General features: G+C 35.3%; 1 protein-coding gene across 2 annotated transcripts in view; it reads left to right on the top strand.

The window, feature by feature from the left end:
- The first annotated feature begins 2,225 nt into the window (after positions 1-2,225).
- LOC144450690 (puromycin-sensitive aminopeptidase-like) overlaps positions 2,226-21,124 on the top strand; it is a 20,179-nt gene continuing 1,280 nt past the window's right edge. For both annotated transcript variants that reach the window (XR_013482256.1, XM_078141350.1), the window contains exons 1-19: positions 2,226-2,431; positions 3,973-4,054; positions 6,937-7,133; positions 7,699-7,806; positions 8,328-8,528; positions 9,190-9,320; positions 9,708-9,778; positions 9,995-10,038; positions 10,394-10,558; positions 11,466-11,570; positions 11,991-12,225; positions 13,781-13,917; positions 14,821-14,955; positions 15,358-15,577; positions 15,957-16,099; positions 17,276-17,332; positions 17,836-17,943; positions 19,090-19,242; positions 19,773-21,124. The exon at positions 19,773-21,124 is cut by the window's right edge. Coding sequence is in view for 1 of the 2 variants with exons in the window: in XM_078141350.1 (XP_077997476.1) it covers positions 2,306-2,431; positions 3,973-4,054; positions 6,937-7,133; positions 7,699-7,806; positions 8,328-8,528; positions 9,190-9,320; positions 9,708-9,778; positions 9,995-10,038; positions 10,394-10,558; positions 11,466-11,570; positions 11,991-12,225; positions 13,781-13,917; positions 14,821-14,955; positions 15,358-15,577; positions 15,957-16,099; positions 17,276-17,332; positions 17,836-17,943; positions 19,090-19,242; positions 19,773-19,958 (2,604 nt within the window). In the remaining variant the exon portion in view is untranslated. The remainder of the gene's footprint in view (positions 2,432-3,972; positions 4,055-6,936; positions 7,134-7,698; positions 7,807-8,327; positions 8,529-9,189; positions 9,321-9,707; positions 9,779-9,994; positions 10,039-10,393; positions 10,559-11,465; positions 11,571-11,990; positions 12,226-13,780; positions 13,918-14,820; positions 14,956-15,357; positions 15,578-15,956; positions 16,100-17,275; positions 17,333-17,835; positions 17,944-19,089; positions 19,243-19,772) is intronic.

The raw sequence follows: 21,124 nt of genomic DNA, 5'->3' as shown, positions 1-21,124 counted from the left end.
CGTTAAAGCTAAGTGAATGATATGACATGATTATACGTAGTCTTGGTAATACAAACCCACTCTAGTACGCTGCCCAACCAACATCCGGGATACACGAGAACTGTTTGTAACTGAGAATATCGGATATTGTAGGAAGATCGGAGGCTAATTTAATAGAATCATTTTTTATCACATATCGGGATGTGTGTGTGTGTGTGTGTGTGTGTGTGTGTGTGTGTGTGTGTGTGTGTGTGTGTGTGTGTTTGCGTGCCTGCGTGAGGGAGTGAGTGAGTGAGTGAGTGAGTGAGTGGGTGAGTGAGTGAGTGCGTGCCTGCCTGCGTGCGTGCGTGCGCGCGTGCGTGTGTGTGTGTGTGTGCGAGTGCGTGCGTGCGTGTATGTATGTATGTGTGTGTGTGTGCGTGCGTGTGTGTGTGTGTGTGTATGTATGTATGTATGTATGTATGTATGTATGTATGTATGTATGTATGTATGTATGTATGTATGTATGTATGTATGTATGTATGTAATTTTATGTATGTATGTGTGAGTGAGTGTGTGTGTGTGTGTGTGTGTGTGATAATGTGTATTTGTTTGTATGCTGAATTTGTATCTGTTTCATTCCATACATAATTCAAACCAAGTGTAATATTCAATAAACAATACAGATCATTTTACCTCATCTCATCAGTACATGAGTAGAAATATATAGAGTAACGTATAGTAGCTACATAAATCCAGGTCGATAGGTGGCAGCATACAGTGTAACATAAAACAGGTCATTTGTAGTCAAAGTCGTAGAAGAAAAAAGAGAGTTTGTGGAATATACAGGGTATATATAACAGCTGATGTATTTTAACCTTAGGATTATTTTTTAGTTATTATTCAGATCATTTAATATATCAGAAATTAAAATTGACATGGGGATATTGGTCAATGATTTCATAATTTTCTCTCACTTTGATATTCATCATTATGTATACATTAGTATATGAGGGATGTATATATAAGTGTAGACATAGACGGCTGTAGAATTCTCTACTGTCTATCGTATAAGTCATAGTCTATATTATTGATACCTATAATTTTAATAATTTTGATATGAACTTGTGATTTTTACATTATTGTTATTATTATTCATTTATCAGTCGGATACATAGTTTACAGCTCACATGCACAACATATATAGTAGAATTTATTTTTTTTATCTGTTACAACTTCTGTCTGGTGTACAGGCCCTATGGATGATAAACGGTATCCATTTTGGATTTTTACTTTATAAAACAACAACCGATACTGTGTTTTCATACTTGGAAAAACATTGTCAAACAACATATACTAAATCCCTGTTTGTAACTCATAAATTGCAAAACATTAAAAAAATGTGTAAAATAGTTGTAATTGTAGCTACGTACATAAACAAACCCTTCACAAACTTTTTAGCTTTTTTGTAATTTATTGAGTTACAAGAATTTGGTCGGTACTGTTTCACATTGTTTTTTTTTTCAAGTAGGGAAACATAGTATGTAGTTGTCTCAAGAATTAAAAATCCAAAATTTGTCTATCCATATGAGACTAGTGTATAGTGACGTCAAGCAGTGTTCATACTTATATCTTTGCAATGATTTTTCTTTGTGATGTTGTTATTCTAATGGTAAAAATCTACATACGTATTAAAAATGAGTTAAATTTAGATAAAATTGCATCTAAAGTTAGCCCGGCCGGGCGCCCATGTCCATCATGTCCCACCACATTCATTTGACCTTTATGTCAATCAAATAGGTCAGAAACAGTGGCAGTTAGTGATAGTAAACGAAAATCGGCCCAGCTCAATCTTAGTGCCTGTTAAGAATTTGTTCATGCTAGAGACTGTCTTAATTGAGAACCACCTATGAATATGTAAACTTTTTTTATATAACATAAACGTTAGGCCTACTAGTATGTGATCAGAGTATCATTTGGTGACAAGTCAGAAAAAGACAAAAGTATAATGGGTACGATCAACACTGAGGGCGTTGCACATAGCGAAGTTGGGGACGGTAGCAGAAGTCAAATTCATCCCTAAGTTCTAGTCTGTACTTGGCGTATTTCACGTGTGTTGCTCAAGGCTATTTTCCTATAATTCTTTATGATTACTGGAATGTTCTTTAAATGCTTCAGTATCTCAGCAAAACCTTGTATTAGCATATTTGGAGTTCAAGTCTTCAGTCGCACTAATTGGAGCAGTGTAGCCACTAACAAACGACTCCTTGCCTGTCACTTCATCAAGGACTACTTCCGTGTTGGTTTCCAGGTACAAAGTAGAGATATTTCTCAGCTCTCCAAAACCATGGCATCCGAAAAGAAACCGTTTGAACGTTTACCAGCGAACGTTGTGCCTAAACACTATAACTTGACACTCCAGCCGAATTTGAAGGCGTTCACTTTCACCGGTAGCGAAGTGATTTCGGTCGAGGTATGTATTTAAAAAAAACAGCACGTGGTTTTCACATGCTCAGTTGAACATATTGTACAGTCGGGAATCAACAGTGTCACCGAACTTGTAAAATATGCTTACTCATATCATTCTTTTTATTGTTTACAAGGCTTTCTACTCCAGTTGCAATTTTATTATTGAAATGTAGGCATATGATGACTTTGCATTTATTGTCGAGTGTTTTGGCGTCGTATTTACTCTCACAACCCCAGGGCATCGACGTTTGCAAATACAACTGTACATTTCTCTGTCAGTCCTAAAGGAGGGGGCGGGTGAATATTTTGTCACAGTAATTCATCTAGTAACAGCGGACATACCAGGACATGAGTATTACTATTAATTAATGGAATATTAAATATTATTTCTAGTCCATATATAACTAATTAGTGTAGTTTATTCTGGTTGCACTGATTAGCAAGTTATTTTGTAGTGACTACTACTGTGTGATCAATAGCTGATAAAAACGAAACTGAAACTAACTTCTGAGATTTTATCTGTTGAGATAATTTATGTATAGACAGAATATATAGTCAAAAAAAATAGGACAAAGAAATAGCTGTTAGGAATATTTAAATTGATACATTAGTGTGTTGATTCTTTGTTAATGCCGACTTTGTTTGTTTAATTAGTTAATACAAAGAATTTTAATGACTTAATTGACCCTTTATATTGTATGTATATTGTAAATTGATGAGATATATACAAACTTTATTCAATGCAGTTTTGGATAAGAGAGAAAGTACAATTCTTTAGAAGAATCAAATTTAAAATTCTTTTCAAAAACGGTCAACTAATTTTGAAATGGGTAGTACGGTGAGATCACTGAAAACATGAGCTAAATGTCTGTCATACCCTGTACAACCCGTTTCAAAGTTTTTGTAGTCCATTGCTATATTTGCCTTTTTTGACATAATTTGGGTACATTTTAACATTTCTTTAGTCTTGAAGGCTCCATAATTAATGTTTGAGTCAGGAAATGTGATATTTTTTGCAGGTAAGGCGTTATTTTGCTTCACATAATCTATTTGAGTTTGTACAGCTGTTTAAACTCAGAGAAAAGAAACTCAAAATAAAAAAAATACAACTCAAATGTATAACTAATGCTAGGCTTTCAACTGACAGGAAGCTAACATACAACTCAAATTCATAACTAACGCTAGGCTCTTTACTGACAGTCGGCTAACTTGTCAAAATAAATATGGAGATTCTTATTTTTAGTATAAGAAAAATTACATCATAAAAAAATGGACATAGTACTAGTATTATCCTTTGGCAAGAATTTAGAATAACCAACTGTCATTAGGCCGTGTTATATTTGTATCAAAGCTAGGAAGATTCAGTTAGTTAAAATGGCGTTCCACCCGTAACACAGAATTTGTGAATAGCAACCATTCTCACTGTTTAAAAGATGATGTAAAATTTATACAAAAATTTAAGAAAACATTATGACAATTGCTAACCCCTGTACCTCATAAGTTGAATAATGCAAGTATTAAATGGAACGTTTTATTTCTTGATAGGTGACAAGTTCAACTGACAAGGTTGTGTTGAATTGTCTTGATATTGAGATTTCCAGTGCTGCATATAAAGCTGGTGATAAAAGTAAGTAGAAAGATTTTTATAGTACTCTTAGTTATCCCCATAATGTCATTGTAGTATTAACCCATGGACAATGTCATTGTAGTACTAACCCATGGACTTTGATACAACCTGTGAAAAATCACCAGGCTGAGTGTGTTTGCTTGACTGAGTTTGGCAAGGACAAAATTAGCCCAAAACATCAGGCTGAGTGTATTCTCTTGACTGAGTTGAGCTAGGACAAAATTAGCCCAAAACACCAGGCTGAGTGTATTCTCTTGACTGAGTTGAGCTTGGACAAAATTAGCCAAAAACACCAGGCTGAGTGTATTCTCTTGACTGAGTTGAGCTTGGACAAAATTAGCCCAACACACCAGGCTGAGTGTATTCTCTTGACTGAGTTGAGCTTGGACAAAATTAGCCAAAAACACCAGGCTGAGTGTATTCTCTTGACTGAGTTGGGCTTGGACAAAATTAGCCAAAAATACCAGGCTGAGTGTATTCTCTTGACTGAGTTGGGCTAGGACAAAATTAGCCAAAAATACCAGGCTGAGTGTATTTTCTTGACTGAGTTGAGCTTGGACAAAATTAGCCAAAAACACCAGGCTGAGTGTATTCTCTTGACTGAGTTGGGCTTGGACAAAATTAGCCAAAAACACCAGGCTGAGTGTATTTTCTTGACTGAGTTGAGCTAGGACAAAATTAGCCAAAAATACCAGGCTGAGTGTATTCTCTTGACTGAGTTGAGCTTGGACAAAATTAGCCAAAAACACCAGGCTGAGTGTATTCTCTTGACTGAGTTGAGCTAGGACAAAATTAGCCAAAAACACCAGGCTGAGTGTATTCTCTTGACTGAGTTGGGCTTGGACAAAATTAGCCAAAAATACCAGGCTGAGTGTATTCTCTTGACTGAGTTGGGCTAGGACAAAATTAGCCAAAAATACCAGGCTGAGTGTATTTTCTTGACTGAGTTGGGCTTGGACAAAATTAGCCAAAAATACCAGGCTGAGTGTATTTTCTTGACTGAGTTGAGCTTGGACAAAATTAGCAAAAAACACCAGGCTGAGTGTATTCTCTTGACTGAGTTGGGCTTGGACAAAATTAGCCACAAACACCAGGCTGAGTGTATTTTCTTGACTGAGTTAAGCTTGGACAAAATTAGCCACAAACACCAGGCTGAGTGTATTCTCTTGACTGAGTTTAGCTAGGACAAAATTAGCCCAAAACACCAGGCTGAGTGTATTCTCTTGACTGAGCTGAGCTTGGACAAAATTAGCCCAAAACACCAGGCTGAGTGTATTCTCTTGACTGAGTTGGGCTTGGACAAAATTAGCCCAAAACACCAGGCTGAGTGTATTCTCTTGACTGAGTTGGTCTAGGACAAAATTAGCCAAAAACAACAATACAATGATAGAAAAACACCAGGCTGAGTGTATTCTCTTGACTGAGTTTGGCTAGGACAATATTAGCCAAAAACAACAATACAATGATAGAAAAACAACAGGCTGAGTGTATTCTCTTGACTGAGTTTGGCTAGGACAATATTACTTATTAGCCAAAAACAACAATACAATGATAGAAAAACAACAGGGTGTGCCTCTGATGTAGGTTCGTGTGACAATTTTATAAGTTTGTGAATTTGTTTATATTTGAAGTTATAATGTAATACTAACAGTTGTTATAGCATGTAGCATTCTATCAGTCAACAATGTCATGGAATCCATTCCCCTGTGGTGTTTATGCTTTGATAAGTTACTGGAGCCACGCTAAATATGCATAGACAGTGCAGTGGTGTATGAACAAAAACGTGCAATATAAAAACAGTAGTGAATGTAAAGTGGTAACAAGATTGAGATTTCTCCAAATTTTTATTCAATCATATTTGTTCACCAGTTCTTGGTCATTTGTCTGAAAAAAGGAAACATAAAATTGACCACTGATATTCATTGGTATTTAAATTAACAGTTGCTATGACGATAGCAATCCAGTCTTTCTAAACTATATATACTCTGAAGAAATGACAAAATTTACACAATTTTTATTGCCTTCTCTTTCTAAGAAGGTGGTAATTATGTTATTTTCAAACGACAGCTTGCCATAAACTTTTATTATGAATGGAATTACTTTTTATATAGTTAATAGTATATGTGTAATGTAATATATATGATTTTATAGGCAACAAATAATTGTCCCACTCCCTGCCAAAATGACCCCACTTTTTTGTATCCAAGGGGCCTTTGTCCCCACTAGTTGGAAACTTGGGCAGAACACTCTGGTATTTTTCATCCTGTCAATGCTGAGAATTAATGAGGGGCACGTCTCCCATCAGCCTTTGTTATTTTGAGACCTGAAACACAGTTTCCACTCTGGCAAGTTGCCAGTTTTAGGAGAGTATGTGCATTGATAAAATGACTCAGTTTTACTTTCACATATGAACAGAATCTACTTTCATTTTGTCTAGCATTGGTATATTTGAATAAGAAATAGCTCATATTGATTAATGACTTTGTGGGTTTCAGCAGAAATGATAAGATAGTTTTGATATTTGAATAACAAGTAGCTCATTTAAATAATTAATGGTCTTACTGATCATGTGACACAGCTAAGATGATGGTTTTGAATAACAAGTAGCTCATTTTAATAATTGCAAGTGTAACTGCCACTGAGTTACAGATGTTTTTGTCTTTGAATACCAAATAGCTCATTTGAATAATCAATGTCAGATGGTGTTTAATAATTTAATATTTTTGTAACAAATAGCTCATTTGAATAATTACAGGTCTAACTACCACTGTGAGTTACAGTGAGAGTTTTGCTCTTTGAATAATAAATAGCTAATTTGAATAATAACAAGATAAGACAGTTTAGATGTATGTGAATAACAAACATCTCTTGAATAATTACAGGTCTGACTTGTACTGTGAGTTACAGCAAAGATGATGAGACAGCCACCTTGACATTCCCTAGTGCATTGGAAGCTGGGAAAGGAGATCTAAGTATTGACTTTACTGGAGAATTGAATGATAAAATGAAGGGATTTTATCGTAGTAAATATAGCTCTCCAAGTGGTGAAGAACGATACTGTGCAGTCACACAGTTTGAAGTAAGTCTTTGATTAGAATATTTAGATCATGTTAGTGCAGTTGGTCATATAGTTAAAAGCACAGCTAGAGTACTAGGTATAACTACAGTGCATGCCCTCAACCTAAACTCTGCAATTCTTGTAATAAGCCAGTTCCTATATCCTTTGGTGATGACATCCTTAAAGTTGATAGCAGTAATTTGTACAAGTGTACTAAAGATAGAAATAAGTCTGACTGGACTTTTACTTTAAGTTGATAGCAGTAATCAATACAAGTGTATTGAAGGTAGAAATAAGTCTGACTGGACTTTTACTTTAAGTTGATAGCAGTAATCAATACAAGTGTACTAAAGACAGAAATAAGTCTGATTGGACTTTTCCTTGATGGCAGTAATTGACTCCAGTGTGAGTACTAAAGACAGAAATAAGTCTGACTGGACTTTTCCTTGATAGCAGTAATTGACTCCAGTGTGAGTAGTAAAGACAGAAATAAGTCTGATTGGACTTTACTTACAGTAGTGAAAATGCATGTGAAAAGACACTTGTCGAGTGTTTAGGTATTTCATTAATTTATACATTTTTACAGGCCACAGATGCTCGCAGAGCATTCCCTTGTTGGGATGAACCTGCAGTGAAGGCGACATTTGACATCACACTCATCGCACCGAAAGACAGAGTGGCATTGTCTAATATGGTAAGTAATACCAAATTTGGAAAATTATTCCTAATATTTTAAGTAACTCCATATATGGTAACAGATACCAAATATGGCAAGTGTTACCAAATTTAGAAAAGTATTCCCAATATTTAATGGATCTCCATATATGGTAAGTAATATCCAAATATGGTAATCAAATCCAAATATGGAAAATTATTCATCATATATATACAATCTCCATATATGGTAAATAATATGAAATATTGTAACAGTTTCAAAGTGACTGAATATATTTTTGTGATGATGTCATTCTTTTTGACATACAATTGGCATAGGAGGTGTTCCTCAGTGCATCACGGTTCCCTATCTTTAATCTAACTAGGTGTACTTATCTGGGTAGGTGCCCTGACATACAGACTTGGTTAACAAATATTATTGTTTGTGTTCATTTCCATAAATTTAACATGCTTAGGTAAACTGTCAGTATTGAATATTATATTAGCTTCTTTTAGTTGCATCTACACAGCAAAGACACTCACCTTGTCTTATATTCACAGTCTGTTGTTGAAGAGAAACCAAGTGAAAAAGATGCTAACTTGAGAGAAATCAAATATGCAACAACACCAATCATGTCAACCTATCTCTTGGCATTTGTGGTTGGAGAATTTGATTATGTTGAGGCAACGTCTTCTGATGGAGTTCTGGTGCGAGTTTATACACCAGTTGACAAGAAAGAACAGGGAGAGTTTGCTCTAGAAGTAAGTATAACACTATGATTATAAGAAATAAATATTATGATTAGTTGTATTTGTAATAATTTAATAAGTGTACAATAATGCAATACTTCAATGGTATTTAAATATTGCAATTAACTTTTTATACTTTGAGTGAAATAAGTGCATCTCTTTGTATTGTGTACAGTATTCCATTAAAAAGTACAGAAATATACATAATATGCTTTGATCTAGTTAGGCAAAATTGGACCTTTTAGGTTGGTAATTTTGATGAGTTTATCAAATTTGGGAATTCATTTTTACAATCACCTGACGGCTGTGTATTTGTCGTCTCCACACTTGAACAATTTTTTGAATTTTTTATGCTTTCCCTTTGACACAGAACATACTATTCAAGAAACATGTTACAATGTGTATAACAATTATTTTGTATAGTTGACAATAAATTTGGCATTTGAACTTTTGGTTATAGCTGGATTTCTTTAGGTTTGTTTAGTAGGGGTATTGCAGTGACCGTGTACATGTAATACAACAAGCAAAAATACAGCTGTTGGTAAGAAACATGCCTCCATATCAGCAGGGTTGCAGCCAATCAGAATGTGAGATTAGTGACATGTGACATGCATGTATAACTATATTTAAATTGTCCTAATAATGTTGATGTTCAATCTGTTTCTTTTGATAGGTAGCCACCAAGACCCTTCCATTCTATAAGGACTATTTTGATATTGCCTACCCTCTTCCCAAGGTAGATCTCATTGCAATCCCGGATTTTGCTGCCGGAGCTATGGAAAACTGGGGACTGATAACATACAGGTAATATAAAGATCCTCAAAGAAACATGAATATTAGTGTTATGATTTCTGTGGAAGAGTTTGGTGTGTTTATAACCCAATGGTGTTTTTATTAGTGTTATGATTTCTGTGGAAGAGTTTGGTGTGTTTGTAACCCTATGGTGTTTTTATTGACTTACTGGTAAGCTCTTTTGTTTATGTTGGTATTAAATGAGAATTTAAGAAGCTGAAAAAGTTTGTATAGTGTACCAACTATCCTTTGCAACACTAGTGTAATGATAGCCAGCAAATCTGTCTGAATTGATGGGATTATTATGGTAGTGCTATTTTCCTGTTTTCTTTCCCAACCTGACTATGCAGTCAAGCATTATGCTTCATATTTTCATACTTACCTTTCCTTCCATTTTAGGGAAACTGCCCTTCTTGTAGATCCTAAGAACTCATCAGCAATGGCTAAACAGTGGGTAGCCCTTGTAGTTGGTAAGTTTAACGTTGTATTTGGATACTTTGAATTTAACAAGAAGTGTGTACTCTGTAAGTTGTAGTTGGTTTATACAGTAATGAAATCATTAGATAGCCTGCGTTATTGAACAGTTTGTACATTAAATCATTGCATATTGAGAGTAATTCATGTGTTTTCTGTTGATGATAAATATTTTTTGTCTGATCACAAATTTTGTTGTTTATTGTCTCAAGGTCACGAATTAGCTCATCAGTGGTTTGGCAACCTTGTTACCATGGTAAGTGATGGTTTTCTTGGCACTCCTACAAATTTATCAATACACTTGAGTGTCATTTTTGGCTTTCTGTAATGGAAATACAACACAGCTGACACCTTCGAGCTTCAGCCAAGGGACCAACAAAATGTGACCACTATAGAGAGGTGACCTTTCTGTAGAGGGTTGGTTGTTTTTATAATTGAGTGGCCAAAACATTTAGAAGTTAAGAGAAGTGGGGACACAACTAAATACAACACAATATTAAGGGTTTCAAAATTAATTATTTAATCTCACATCAAAAATACATAAATATACATGAATAATTAATGGTAATGATTCAAATACTAATATTCCTTCCATTTTGATAACTTTCCAGGAATGGTGGACTCATTTGTGGTTGAATGAAGGCTTTGCTTCTTGGATTGAGTATTTATGTGTTGACCATTGCTTCCCATCATATGACATCTGGACTCAGTTTGTTACCAATGATTACACAAGAGCCTTGGAATTAGATGCTATGAAAAACAGTCACCCTATTGAGGTTTGTATCTCCTGATATTTAGAATTAGTAGAAATAATGCCTTTAGAAATGTCATGTCATCAGAGGTATGATGTTGATAGTGGTGTGATGTCATTATGGATGCAATGTTGTCAACAGAGATATGATTCTCATGTCATCAGAAGTGTGATGTCATTATGATGTCATTATGGATGCAATGTTGTTAGCAGAGATATGATTCTCATGTCTTCAGAAGTGTGATGTCATTATGATGTCATTATGGATGCAATGTTAGCAGAGATATGATTCTCATGTCTTCAGAAGTGTGATGTCATTATGATGTCATTATGGATGCAGTGTTGTCAACAGAGGTATGATTCTCATGTCTTCAGAAGTGTGATGTCATTATGATGTCATTATGGATGCAATGTTGTTAGCAGAGATATGATTCTCATGTCTTCAGAAGTGTGATGTCATTATGATGTCATTATGGATGCAGTGTTGTCAACAGAGGTATGATTCTCATGTCATCAGAAGTGTGATGTCATTATGATGTCATCAGTGATGCAATGTTGTCAGCAGAGATATGATTCTCATGTCTTCAGAAGTGTGATGTCATTGTGATGTCATCAGTGATGCAATGTTGTCAGCAGAGATATGATTCTTATGTCTTCAGAGGTGTGATGTCGTTTTGTCATCAGATATACAATTTTCATAATTGAGTCTTCATGATCGTGTCATCTTTCATATTTATCATATTTAGAAATTAATGTAAATATTGAAAAAATTGTAGTAAATGTGACTTAAAGCAGTGATGTTGCCAATATTCAATGATTCATTCCTGTTTCTACAATTTGAACTATTATGTAGATTATCTGAATTTACCAATTATGAATGATTTTAATGATAATTATGATTTTAATGATAATTTGATATTTTTGTATTACAGGTACCGGTTGGCCATCCATCAGAAGTAGATGAGATATTTGATCTGATTTCATACAGCAAGGGAGCATCAGTAATCAGAATGTTACATGACTACATTGGAGATGAGGTAAGGTTTAGTACAGATAAGGTAAGGTTTAGTAGAGATAAGGTAAGGTTTAGTAGAGATAAGGTAAGGTTTAGTAGAGATAAGGTAAGGTTTAGTACAGATAAGGTAAAGTTTAGTAGAGATAAGGTAAGGTTACTACAGATAAGGTAAGGTTTAGTACAGATAAGGTTGATTAGTTATATAATTATATCCATTGTGTAAATTAATAATGAGATATGTCACTTGTAGTCTATTATCAATTCCATAATTGTTTTGTTTCACGTCATTATCAAATTTGACTTCATGGTAGGTGTATTTGTTGTAAAAATGTTTATAAAGAGATTGTTACCTTTGTTTATACTTAACCCTGACAGCCCAAACATAATACTGGAATTGTTACAATATGTAATGGGGTGGCCATCTTACTGATTAATTTTCCAGGATTTCAAGGAAGGAATGAATGCATACCTTACGGAACATTCCTACAAGAATACCTTTACGGAAGACTTATGGCAATCTCTGGGAAAAGCCAGTGGAAAACCTGTGGAAGATGTCATGTCCACATGGACCAAACAAATGGGTTTCCCAGTCATCAAAGTTACAGCCAAACAAGAAGGCAACTCAAGAGTTCTGACTCTGACACAGAGTAAATTCTGTGCTGATGGTGCTGCTGAAGGTAGGGTCACATAACATTACATGTAGTTCAAAACTTGCACAAGGAATTAATCTTTCAGAAGCAAGTAGCAGCAGAGAAGCTGAAACCAGCAACCAATAGCCACTCCAACCATCCAACCATCATAACTCCACAACCTATAGATTCCAAGCCAGCCACTCTAACAATTCGCCCATCATGACTCCACAACCTGCAAACTACAGATTCCTTGCCAGCCATTCTAACCATTCAACCATGATAACTCTACAACCAGCAACCTATAGATTACAAACCAGCCACTCTAACATTTCACCCATCATGACTACACAACCAGTAATGCACAGATTACAAACCAACCACTCTAACCATTCAACCATCATGACTACACAACCAGTAATGCACAGATTACAAACCAACCACTCTAACCATTCAACCATCATGATTTCACAACCAGTAATGCACAGATTACAAACCAACCACTCTAACCATTCAACCATCATGACTACACAACCAGTAATGTACAGATTACAAACCAGTCACTCTAACCATTCAACCATCATAACTCCACAACCAACAATGTATAGATTACAAGCCAACCACTCTAACCATTCAACCATCATGACTACACAACCAGTAATGTACAGATTACAAACCAACCAACCACTCTAACCATTCAACCATCATGATTTCACAACCAGTAATGCACAGATTACAAACCAACCACTCTAACCATTCAACCATCATGACTACACAACCAGTAATGTACAGATTACAAACCAGTCACTCTAACCATTCAACCATCATAACTCCACAACCAACAATGTATAGATTACAAGCCAACCACTCTAACCATTCAACCATCATGACTACACAACCAGTAATGCACAGATTACAAACCAACCACTCTAACCATTCAACCATCATGACTACACAACCAGTAATGTACAGATTACAAACCAGTCACTCTAACCATTCAACCATCATGACTACACAAACAACAATGTATAGATTACAAGCCATACACTCTAAGCATTCAACCATCATGACTACACAACCAGTAATGTACAGATTACAAACCAGTCACTCTAACCATTCAACCATCATAACTCCACAAACAACAATGTATAGATTACAAGCCATACACTCTAAGCATTCAACCATTTTGACTACACAAACAACAATGTATAGATTACAAACCAACCACTCTAACCATTCAACCATCATGACTACACAAACAACAATGTATAGATTACAAGCCATACACTCTAACCATTCAACCATCATGACTACACAAACAACAATGTATAGATTACAAACCAACCACTCTAACCATTCAACCATCATGACTACACAACCAGTAATGTACAGATTACAAACCAGTCACTCTAACCATTCAACCATCATAACTCCACAAACAACAATGTATAGATTACAAGCCATACACTCTAAGCATTCAACCATTTTGACTCTGACAGAATTGTCATACATGTGAACCGTGTCTAAACTCTGTATTTCATCAAAACCAGTGTTATTAGATATTCTGTATTTTCTGAACCAGACTGTTATTTATTCCATACAGGTAACACTTCTCAGTGGATGGTACCTATTAGTATATCCACCAGTGCTGACCCTTCTAAAGCTGCTGTCACAATAGTGCTAGACAAACCAACGACAACAGTTACCATTGACAACGTAGCACCAGACCAGTGGGTGAAGGTATAAAGGCTTCATTTCTAGAATACATTACATTACATTTTATACACCAAGCAAATGTTTCATTTCCAGAATACATTACATTACATTACATTACATTACATTACATTACATTACATTACATTACATTTTATACACCAAGCAAATGTTTCATTTCCAGAATACATTACATTACATTACATTACATTACATTACATTACATTACATTACATTACATTACATTACATTTTATACACCACAAGCAAATGTTTCATTTCCAGAATACATTACATTACATTACATTACATTACATTACATTACATTACATTACATTACATTACATTGCATTTTATACACCACAAGCAAATGTTTCATTTCCAGAATACATTACATTACATTACATTACATTACATTACACTTTATACCCCAAGCAAATGTTTCATTTCTTAATGACAGGATGCATACATGCACTCAAGGAAATCCTGTGAAAATCTTCAACAACCTAAATTTACACTTGTAAACGTTTTTACCATGTATGCTATGAATTATGTGGATTGTCAGTTGAAAACATCAGAGTGTAATGTCAGCTGTTTTACAGTGTATAGCATTTTTGTGCTCATGAATATTCAGTGTTCAACCATTCAATTCATTATTTCTGCTGACTCCCATGATGCAATAGGATAGCCCATAGCAAAGATACCCTATAAATGCACAAGATCAACTTGATGCTTTTCTGAAATTGCAAGTAGTTGTAGGTGATGTAAAATCATGAAATGGCTCTCCAGAACTCATAGTTCATGAAAATGTCTCTATTCCTTGAGTGCCCCTTTAAAGACCAGATATGTATGTGTTTTGCAAAGTTTTCTGGACTGGTTTTATTCAATGAAAGCCTATTCTAACTCAGATGTGTATTGTTCATTATTTTAGTTAAACCCAGGAACTGTTGGTTTCTATAGAACTCAGTACTCCCCAGAGATGTTAGATTTATTGATGCCAGCCATCAAAGATCATTCCTTACCTGCTAGAGACAGACTTGGACTTATCAACGACCTATTTGCACTGGTAAGTCACTTACAATAGACATATGTGAGAGAAAGCTTTGGACTTATCAGTGACCTATTTTCACTGGTAAGTTACTTACAATAGATATATGTGAATAAGGGTTCAAACCCACAAATATCTGCTGGGTTGATCACAATTTAACCAGGTCTGTATGTAAGAAGCTAAGGATGATGCTCTGTTTCACCCTGCTGAAAAACGTAGGTTTGTCCCAGGTACTCCGGTTTACTCCTGCTCTTCAGCACTAGAGCACTGCTCCTGTGGCTACCATTCAGCAAATTTCCAAATAAAGATTAAATAAAGGCATTGTAGTACTCACCTACTCAGAAGATGTTCATCTCAAGTAGAAAGTATTGTATGTGTGGTATAGATATTGTGTTGTTATAATATTACTGTATATTACAGGCCAAGGCTGGTGAGGTCACAACAGTAGAAGTATTGCGTCTGATGGATGCCTACAAGAATGAAACCAACTACACTGTATGGACTGATATCTGTAATACATTACGTACACTGTCAGGTTTGTTGATCCATACAGACTATGCTGATCACCTCAAAGCATTTGGTAGAAAGCTGTTATGGCCAGTGGCTGAGAAACTAGGTTGGGAAGCAAAGACAGACGAAGGTGAGGATACACATTAACTCCATTCAAGTGTCTACCCCATGTTATTAGATGTAAGCTTCTTTTAAGATATTGACCTTCGACCTTGACCTTCGGGGGCAGTTAGCAAAATCAAGTCATCTTGTGCATATTACACACACTTTGTGGTATTTATTTGGGTTCGTTGATAAAACTAGAATCAGTCCTACTGCAGTGCATATAGGTGCCAGTGGATCCTGGAACCAGAACATGAAGTGAACATTGAATCACATGAAGAAACAAGAACTGAGTTCCAAAGTGGGTTTTATTAGTAAATTGAAAATGTATTTATTTGTTGTCAAGAAAAATATTGGATATGTAACAAGTGATGATATAATGCTAATAATGTATTTTAATCTTGCAGGACACTTAGATGCCTTGCTGAGAAGTCTAGCTATCTTGTACCTTGGTCGTTGTAGTCATCCTGAGACAGTAGCTGAAGCTAAGAAAAAATTTGAAAGCCATGCATCAGGCCAAGACAAAGTAGTAGCAGATCTGAGAAGCCCAGTGAGTAGCAATATCATTTGAGATGTACATCCCAATATCTGCATCCCATGGTCTTTGATAATTACTATCTTATCAGTCAACAAATAGAGATTGAATGTGATCATTCTTTTATTCTGGTCCAACCTTTTCTAAATTTCTAAACCTCTGCCAGACAATAGTATTTCACACTCAACTTTTTAATCCTAATCTGTTATTAGCATTGAAGGCCATCTTTGTCAGCCATCTTTGATCATGTGACCAGTCATGTGACATGGCAATCTCCAAGGCAACATATTTCAAAAGAAAATTTGATTAACCATCCTGTGATATATAGTATTTGGGTACTTTAGGCAAAAGCCAGCCATACTACATATTTGTACATTTTCACCCTAATTAACATAATGGGCGTGGGAAATGGTACTGAAAGGGTTAAGGTCATGATTCAATGCCAGGTTGACATATTAGTGGCTATCTCATTAGTTGGATTATAGACAGTATCATTCTGTTGTCCTGGACCAGTTTATGTCTATAGCTCTGTCAGACAACTTCATTCTTGGTCTGAGATTGGTCTTTACCTTGAATTGAGTATTGTTGAGATAGTCTATGCAGGGATTTCAATACATTAAAAGTACCTGTAACCATAGTGTGGAACACCATTCCAGGAAAGACGCATTTTTATCAACTTGGGGTTCTGGAAAGTAATTTCATGATTTTACATTACATGTGATTTCATGAACAGCGAAACACTAAATTGTAAGTGTACCTAATTTGGGGATCCTTGCTGTAGGCCACATTGCCTCATGGGAGTTAACACAGTAGAAATGTTTATGCAGTGGTTGAACAATGAATATTCATGATCTTTGTACTGATGGTAATAAGCACTTAGGAGTCTTGAATATTCATGGTATTTTCACTGATGGTAATAAGTACTTAGGAGTCATGAATATTCATGGTGTTTTCACTAAAGGTAATAAGCACTTAGGAGTCATTTTCTGGGGTAGTGTTCCCCTTTAAGGTTAGGGATACTAAAATACTCCAGTTACAACTAGTGCTGCTTTCAGATAATGATAAACTTAGTTGAACTATTTGTGTACAACAAAGCTGATAAATAAATCAAATAAAAAGTGAAATAGAAATCAGATACATTGGTAATTTCATTGTACCCTAGGAGTTGACATATATGTCTTATCATTTCAGGTCTACCATGCTGTACTGAGTCATGGTGATGAATCAACATTTGATGCAATGTTGAAAGTAAGTTTAAAACTAAATTTTGATATCTTGGTACACTTCCAGAAGCTGGAAAATCATTTTTCTTTTGTTGTATTTTTGTCTGCATGATCAAATAATTAATCAAGTTGCCAGTTTAGGTATTAATTTTAGAATATTGATAAGTTACATCATTTTATCAAATGCAATTGAATCAAGAGTTGAAGTTATCAGCTGTTTCTATGGTTTTTGCACCCCTGATGATTGGCACTTTGTACACGATGATTTCCATGGCAATAATAGTAAACCTGTTAGCCCCTCCCTTATTGGATGATGATGATGATGATGATAGTGATGATGATGATAGTGATGAGGATGATGATGATGATGATGATGATGATGATGATGATGATGATGATGATGATGATAGTGATGAGGATGATGATGATGATGATGATGATGAGGATGAGGAGGAGGAGGAGGACATTGGTAGCAATATAGATCAATATGTCAATTTTCATTTTTACCTTTTCAATTCTTTCATCCAGTTATTCCGTGAACAAGATTTACATGAAGAGAAAGAACGTATCATGAGAGCTTTGGGTTCAGTTAAAGACAAGTCACTTATCAAGAGAGTTCTAGATTTCTCAATGAGTGTAAGTATTGAAAGAAATTCTTATCAATTTTGACCTTTTTGCTTAATAGTTATAATTTACAGTTTTCACATAAATGTCTACTTTGGTGTTAAAAATAATCAGAGTTGGTACTTATGTACTCAAGAGGAGTGGTAGAAATATGTACATACCTCTACTAAGATGTAATCTCTCCTTCCCGTTTCACTTTGTGTACATGTTGAAAGAAATTAGTCAGATAATATAAACATTATCCATGGATTTACACCAAGTTTAGCTTATTTACTATGCTGTAGAGATACATCGTTAGTTGATGTACCACATAGCCCCTGTATTCTCTGCCTGTGTTGAAAAAGATTTCAAACGATTCACGTAGCCACCGCCCCAAAAGTTATTAGCATGGTTATCTAGCACCTGTAGGGGTTAAGTGTACTTAAAACATATGTAAATAATATGTAAATTACCATATCACATAGCGTAATGTGTGTGTATTTACATACTGATTCATTTGAATAACGACAGTCTGGGTAGTTGTCACGGTTGAAGGGGCTGCAGGCTATCATCGACCAGGCTATTGGGTGAACATTTTCAATTCGTTATTATCAGTTTTGACAATGTAATCATTACAAGTTGAGAATACAAGGGCTATGAAGTGAAACCAACTAACGATGTATCTCGACAGTGCAGTAAACAGACTAGGGTAGGAAGTGAAACCAACTAATGATGTATCTCAACAGTGCAGTAAACAGGCTAGGCTAGGAAGTGAACCCAACTAACGATGTATATCGACAGTGCAGTAAACAGACTAGGGTAGGAAGTGAAACCAATTAATGATGTATCTCGACAGTGCAGTAAACAGGCTAGGCTAGGAAGTGAAACCAACTAACGATGTATCTTGACAGTGCAGTAAACAGACTAGGGTAGGAAGTGAAACCAATTAATGATGTATCTCAACAGTGCAGTAAACAGGCTAGGCTAGGAAGTGAAACCAACTAACGATGTATCTCGATAGCGCAGGAAACAGGTACACAAATCTGGATAGCTATCATTCCATCGTTATCCATGGATTTACACAAATCTGGATAGCTATCATTCCATCGTTATCCATGGATTTACACAAATCTGGATAGCTATCATTTCATCTACCTACTGTCTCATTCTCCATTACAGGATGATGTACGATCTCAGGATACAGTGTTTGTACTGACAGGAGTGGTAGGTTCTAAGGATGGACTAGAGATGGCATGGCAGTTCCTTCAAGATAACTGGAAGGAACTTCATAAACGTTATGAAGGAGGTTTCCTGTTGTCTCGTCTTGTGAAGGTATGGATATTTGATTTAATTAAATTGTATTTTGAATAAAAACAAGTGCATCATATAGTTACCATACATTATGAAACGTAAACAGTTACTTTCAAATTAAACCATTCCTTTTCTACGGTACGGATTAAACATCGACTTGTAAATTATTCGTGCAAATTTCTGTAGCGATGCTGCTCAGAATTGCTGATTCTTTTAAATCAATTTTGTTGTCTGTGTTTTTCTGTGTCTACCAATAGATCTGGCTCCATACTTTTTAGCTGCTATACTTAGCATGTTGATAACTACAAACACGTATTACATCGTTCTGAAAATGAGTAACAGTTTCACTACTAATTGATTAGTATTTATTATCACATTTCCCATGATGCAACATTCAACATGGCAGGTTTTCACGTTCCCTATTGAAAGAATAAATAATAGCAATACTTTTTCTGTATTTTACTTCTCTTGAAGTGGCTGTCTTATAGCACTGTTGCTAAGAAAATAAATCAATCAATAAATAATATGGCATATTTGCATATTATTTTCAGTACTGTACTGAAGGCTTTGCAAGTGAAGAGAAAGCCAAAGAGATTGAAGACTTCTTCAAAACACACGATGCCCCAGCTGCGGAACGTACCATCCAACAATCACTTGAAAACATTCGTCTAAACATGAAGTGGTTGGCCAGAGATTCTGACAACATCAAGGTATTTCTAGCCAGCAAAGCTGACTGAATTAACCCATCCAAATTATAGCTGTCACCCCTGGATATTTGTAAATGGTTTGTGCTGTTTTTCAGAAGATTCTACGTGGTCTGACTGGAGGGGGTGATATGCAATATTCTGAAATATACTATTCCTAACTTAAGAAAGATCTCAAAATGACTTGCTGTCAGAACAGAACATGCTGTAGTCTATTGTTACTGTAATAACATTTCTGCTTTAGTTTATGTTTTGTCCATTTCCATAGAAACAGGACTTGTTTTCTGAACAAACAATACACAGTGTAATAAATATAATTGTAATACAGGCGACATGCATTCTGTAACAATGCTACAAAATTGAACTGTAAGATAAAATCATTCTGGAAATATAACTGGTATATTTTGCTATTCAGAACCTACATCCTATGTTTGAACGTAATAGAGGTTTAAAGGTACACTAGCTATAAATTGAGAATTATTTTTAGGATTAGACAACCAACAATATATTCACTGAAAATTGTTCAAATATCAATAATTAGAGAAAATAAGTAGAGGCTGCAAGTATTAGAGCAACGGATTGAAATCATGATTACAAAACTAATACATTTACACACAGGTGATTCAATATTATTCTTGGCGTATGATTTACTGTGTGTAAGTCATGATAGCTAAGAAAGAGTTTGAAAAAAATGATTCAGTTACAGCTACTGCAGCTTTAAACTTTGAAAATGTTGTTGCTAGGTAACACAGCTTTACATTTCTTTGTTGTAGATTTCTCTAACATTGACAAATAGTCTTAGTACAGCTTTAAATTTCATGACATTTTTCTCTCTGGCATCAAGATTTGTGAAACAAATTGCTAAAATTCCCAGCTCATAAATAGATTATTTTACAACTTACTGCCCAATCAAAGTTCTTGTATACCATATTTGACAAACAGGCAGCCATTTTGAAATGATTTACCATATTTGGCAATACCATCAAAAAAATGTATTAAGTTGGACATGATGTAGTCTCTGTAGGTTATGATGTGAGAGGGCGCCCTCATGCATTGGACAACCCTTATATACATGGCATGACATGCTGTACTTGTAGCACACAGACTAGTGGGGCATGTTATGAATACAAACTTGGTGTCTTTGAAAGGTAACATGGAATTAAGATGGACTTAAACTGTTTGCTTGATTGTGATGACTT

This window comes from Glandiceps talaboti, chromosome 20, assembly GCF_964340395.1.
Source record: "Glandiceps talaboti chromosome 20, keGlaTala1.1, whole genome shotgun sequence".
Lineage (NCBI taxonomy): Eukaryota > Metazoa > Hemichordata > Enteropneusta > Spengelidae > Glandiceps > Glandiceps talaboti.
This window is presented reverse-complemented; position numbering and strand designations above follow the sequence as displayed.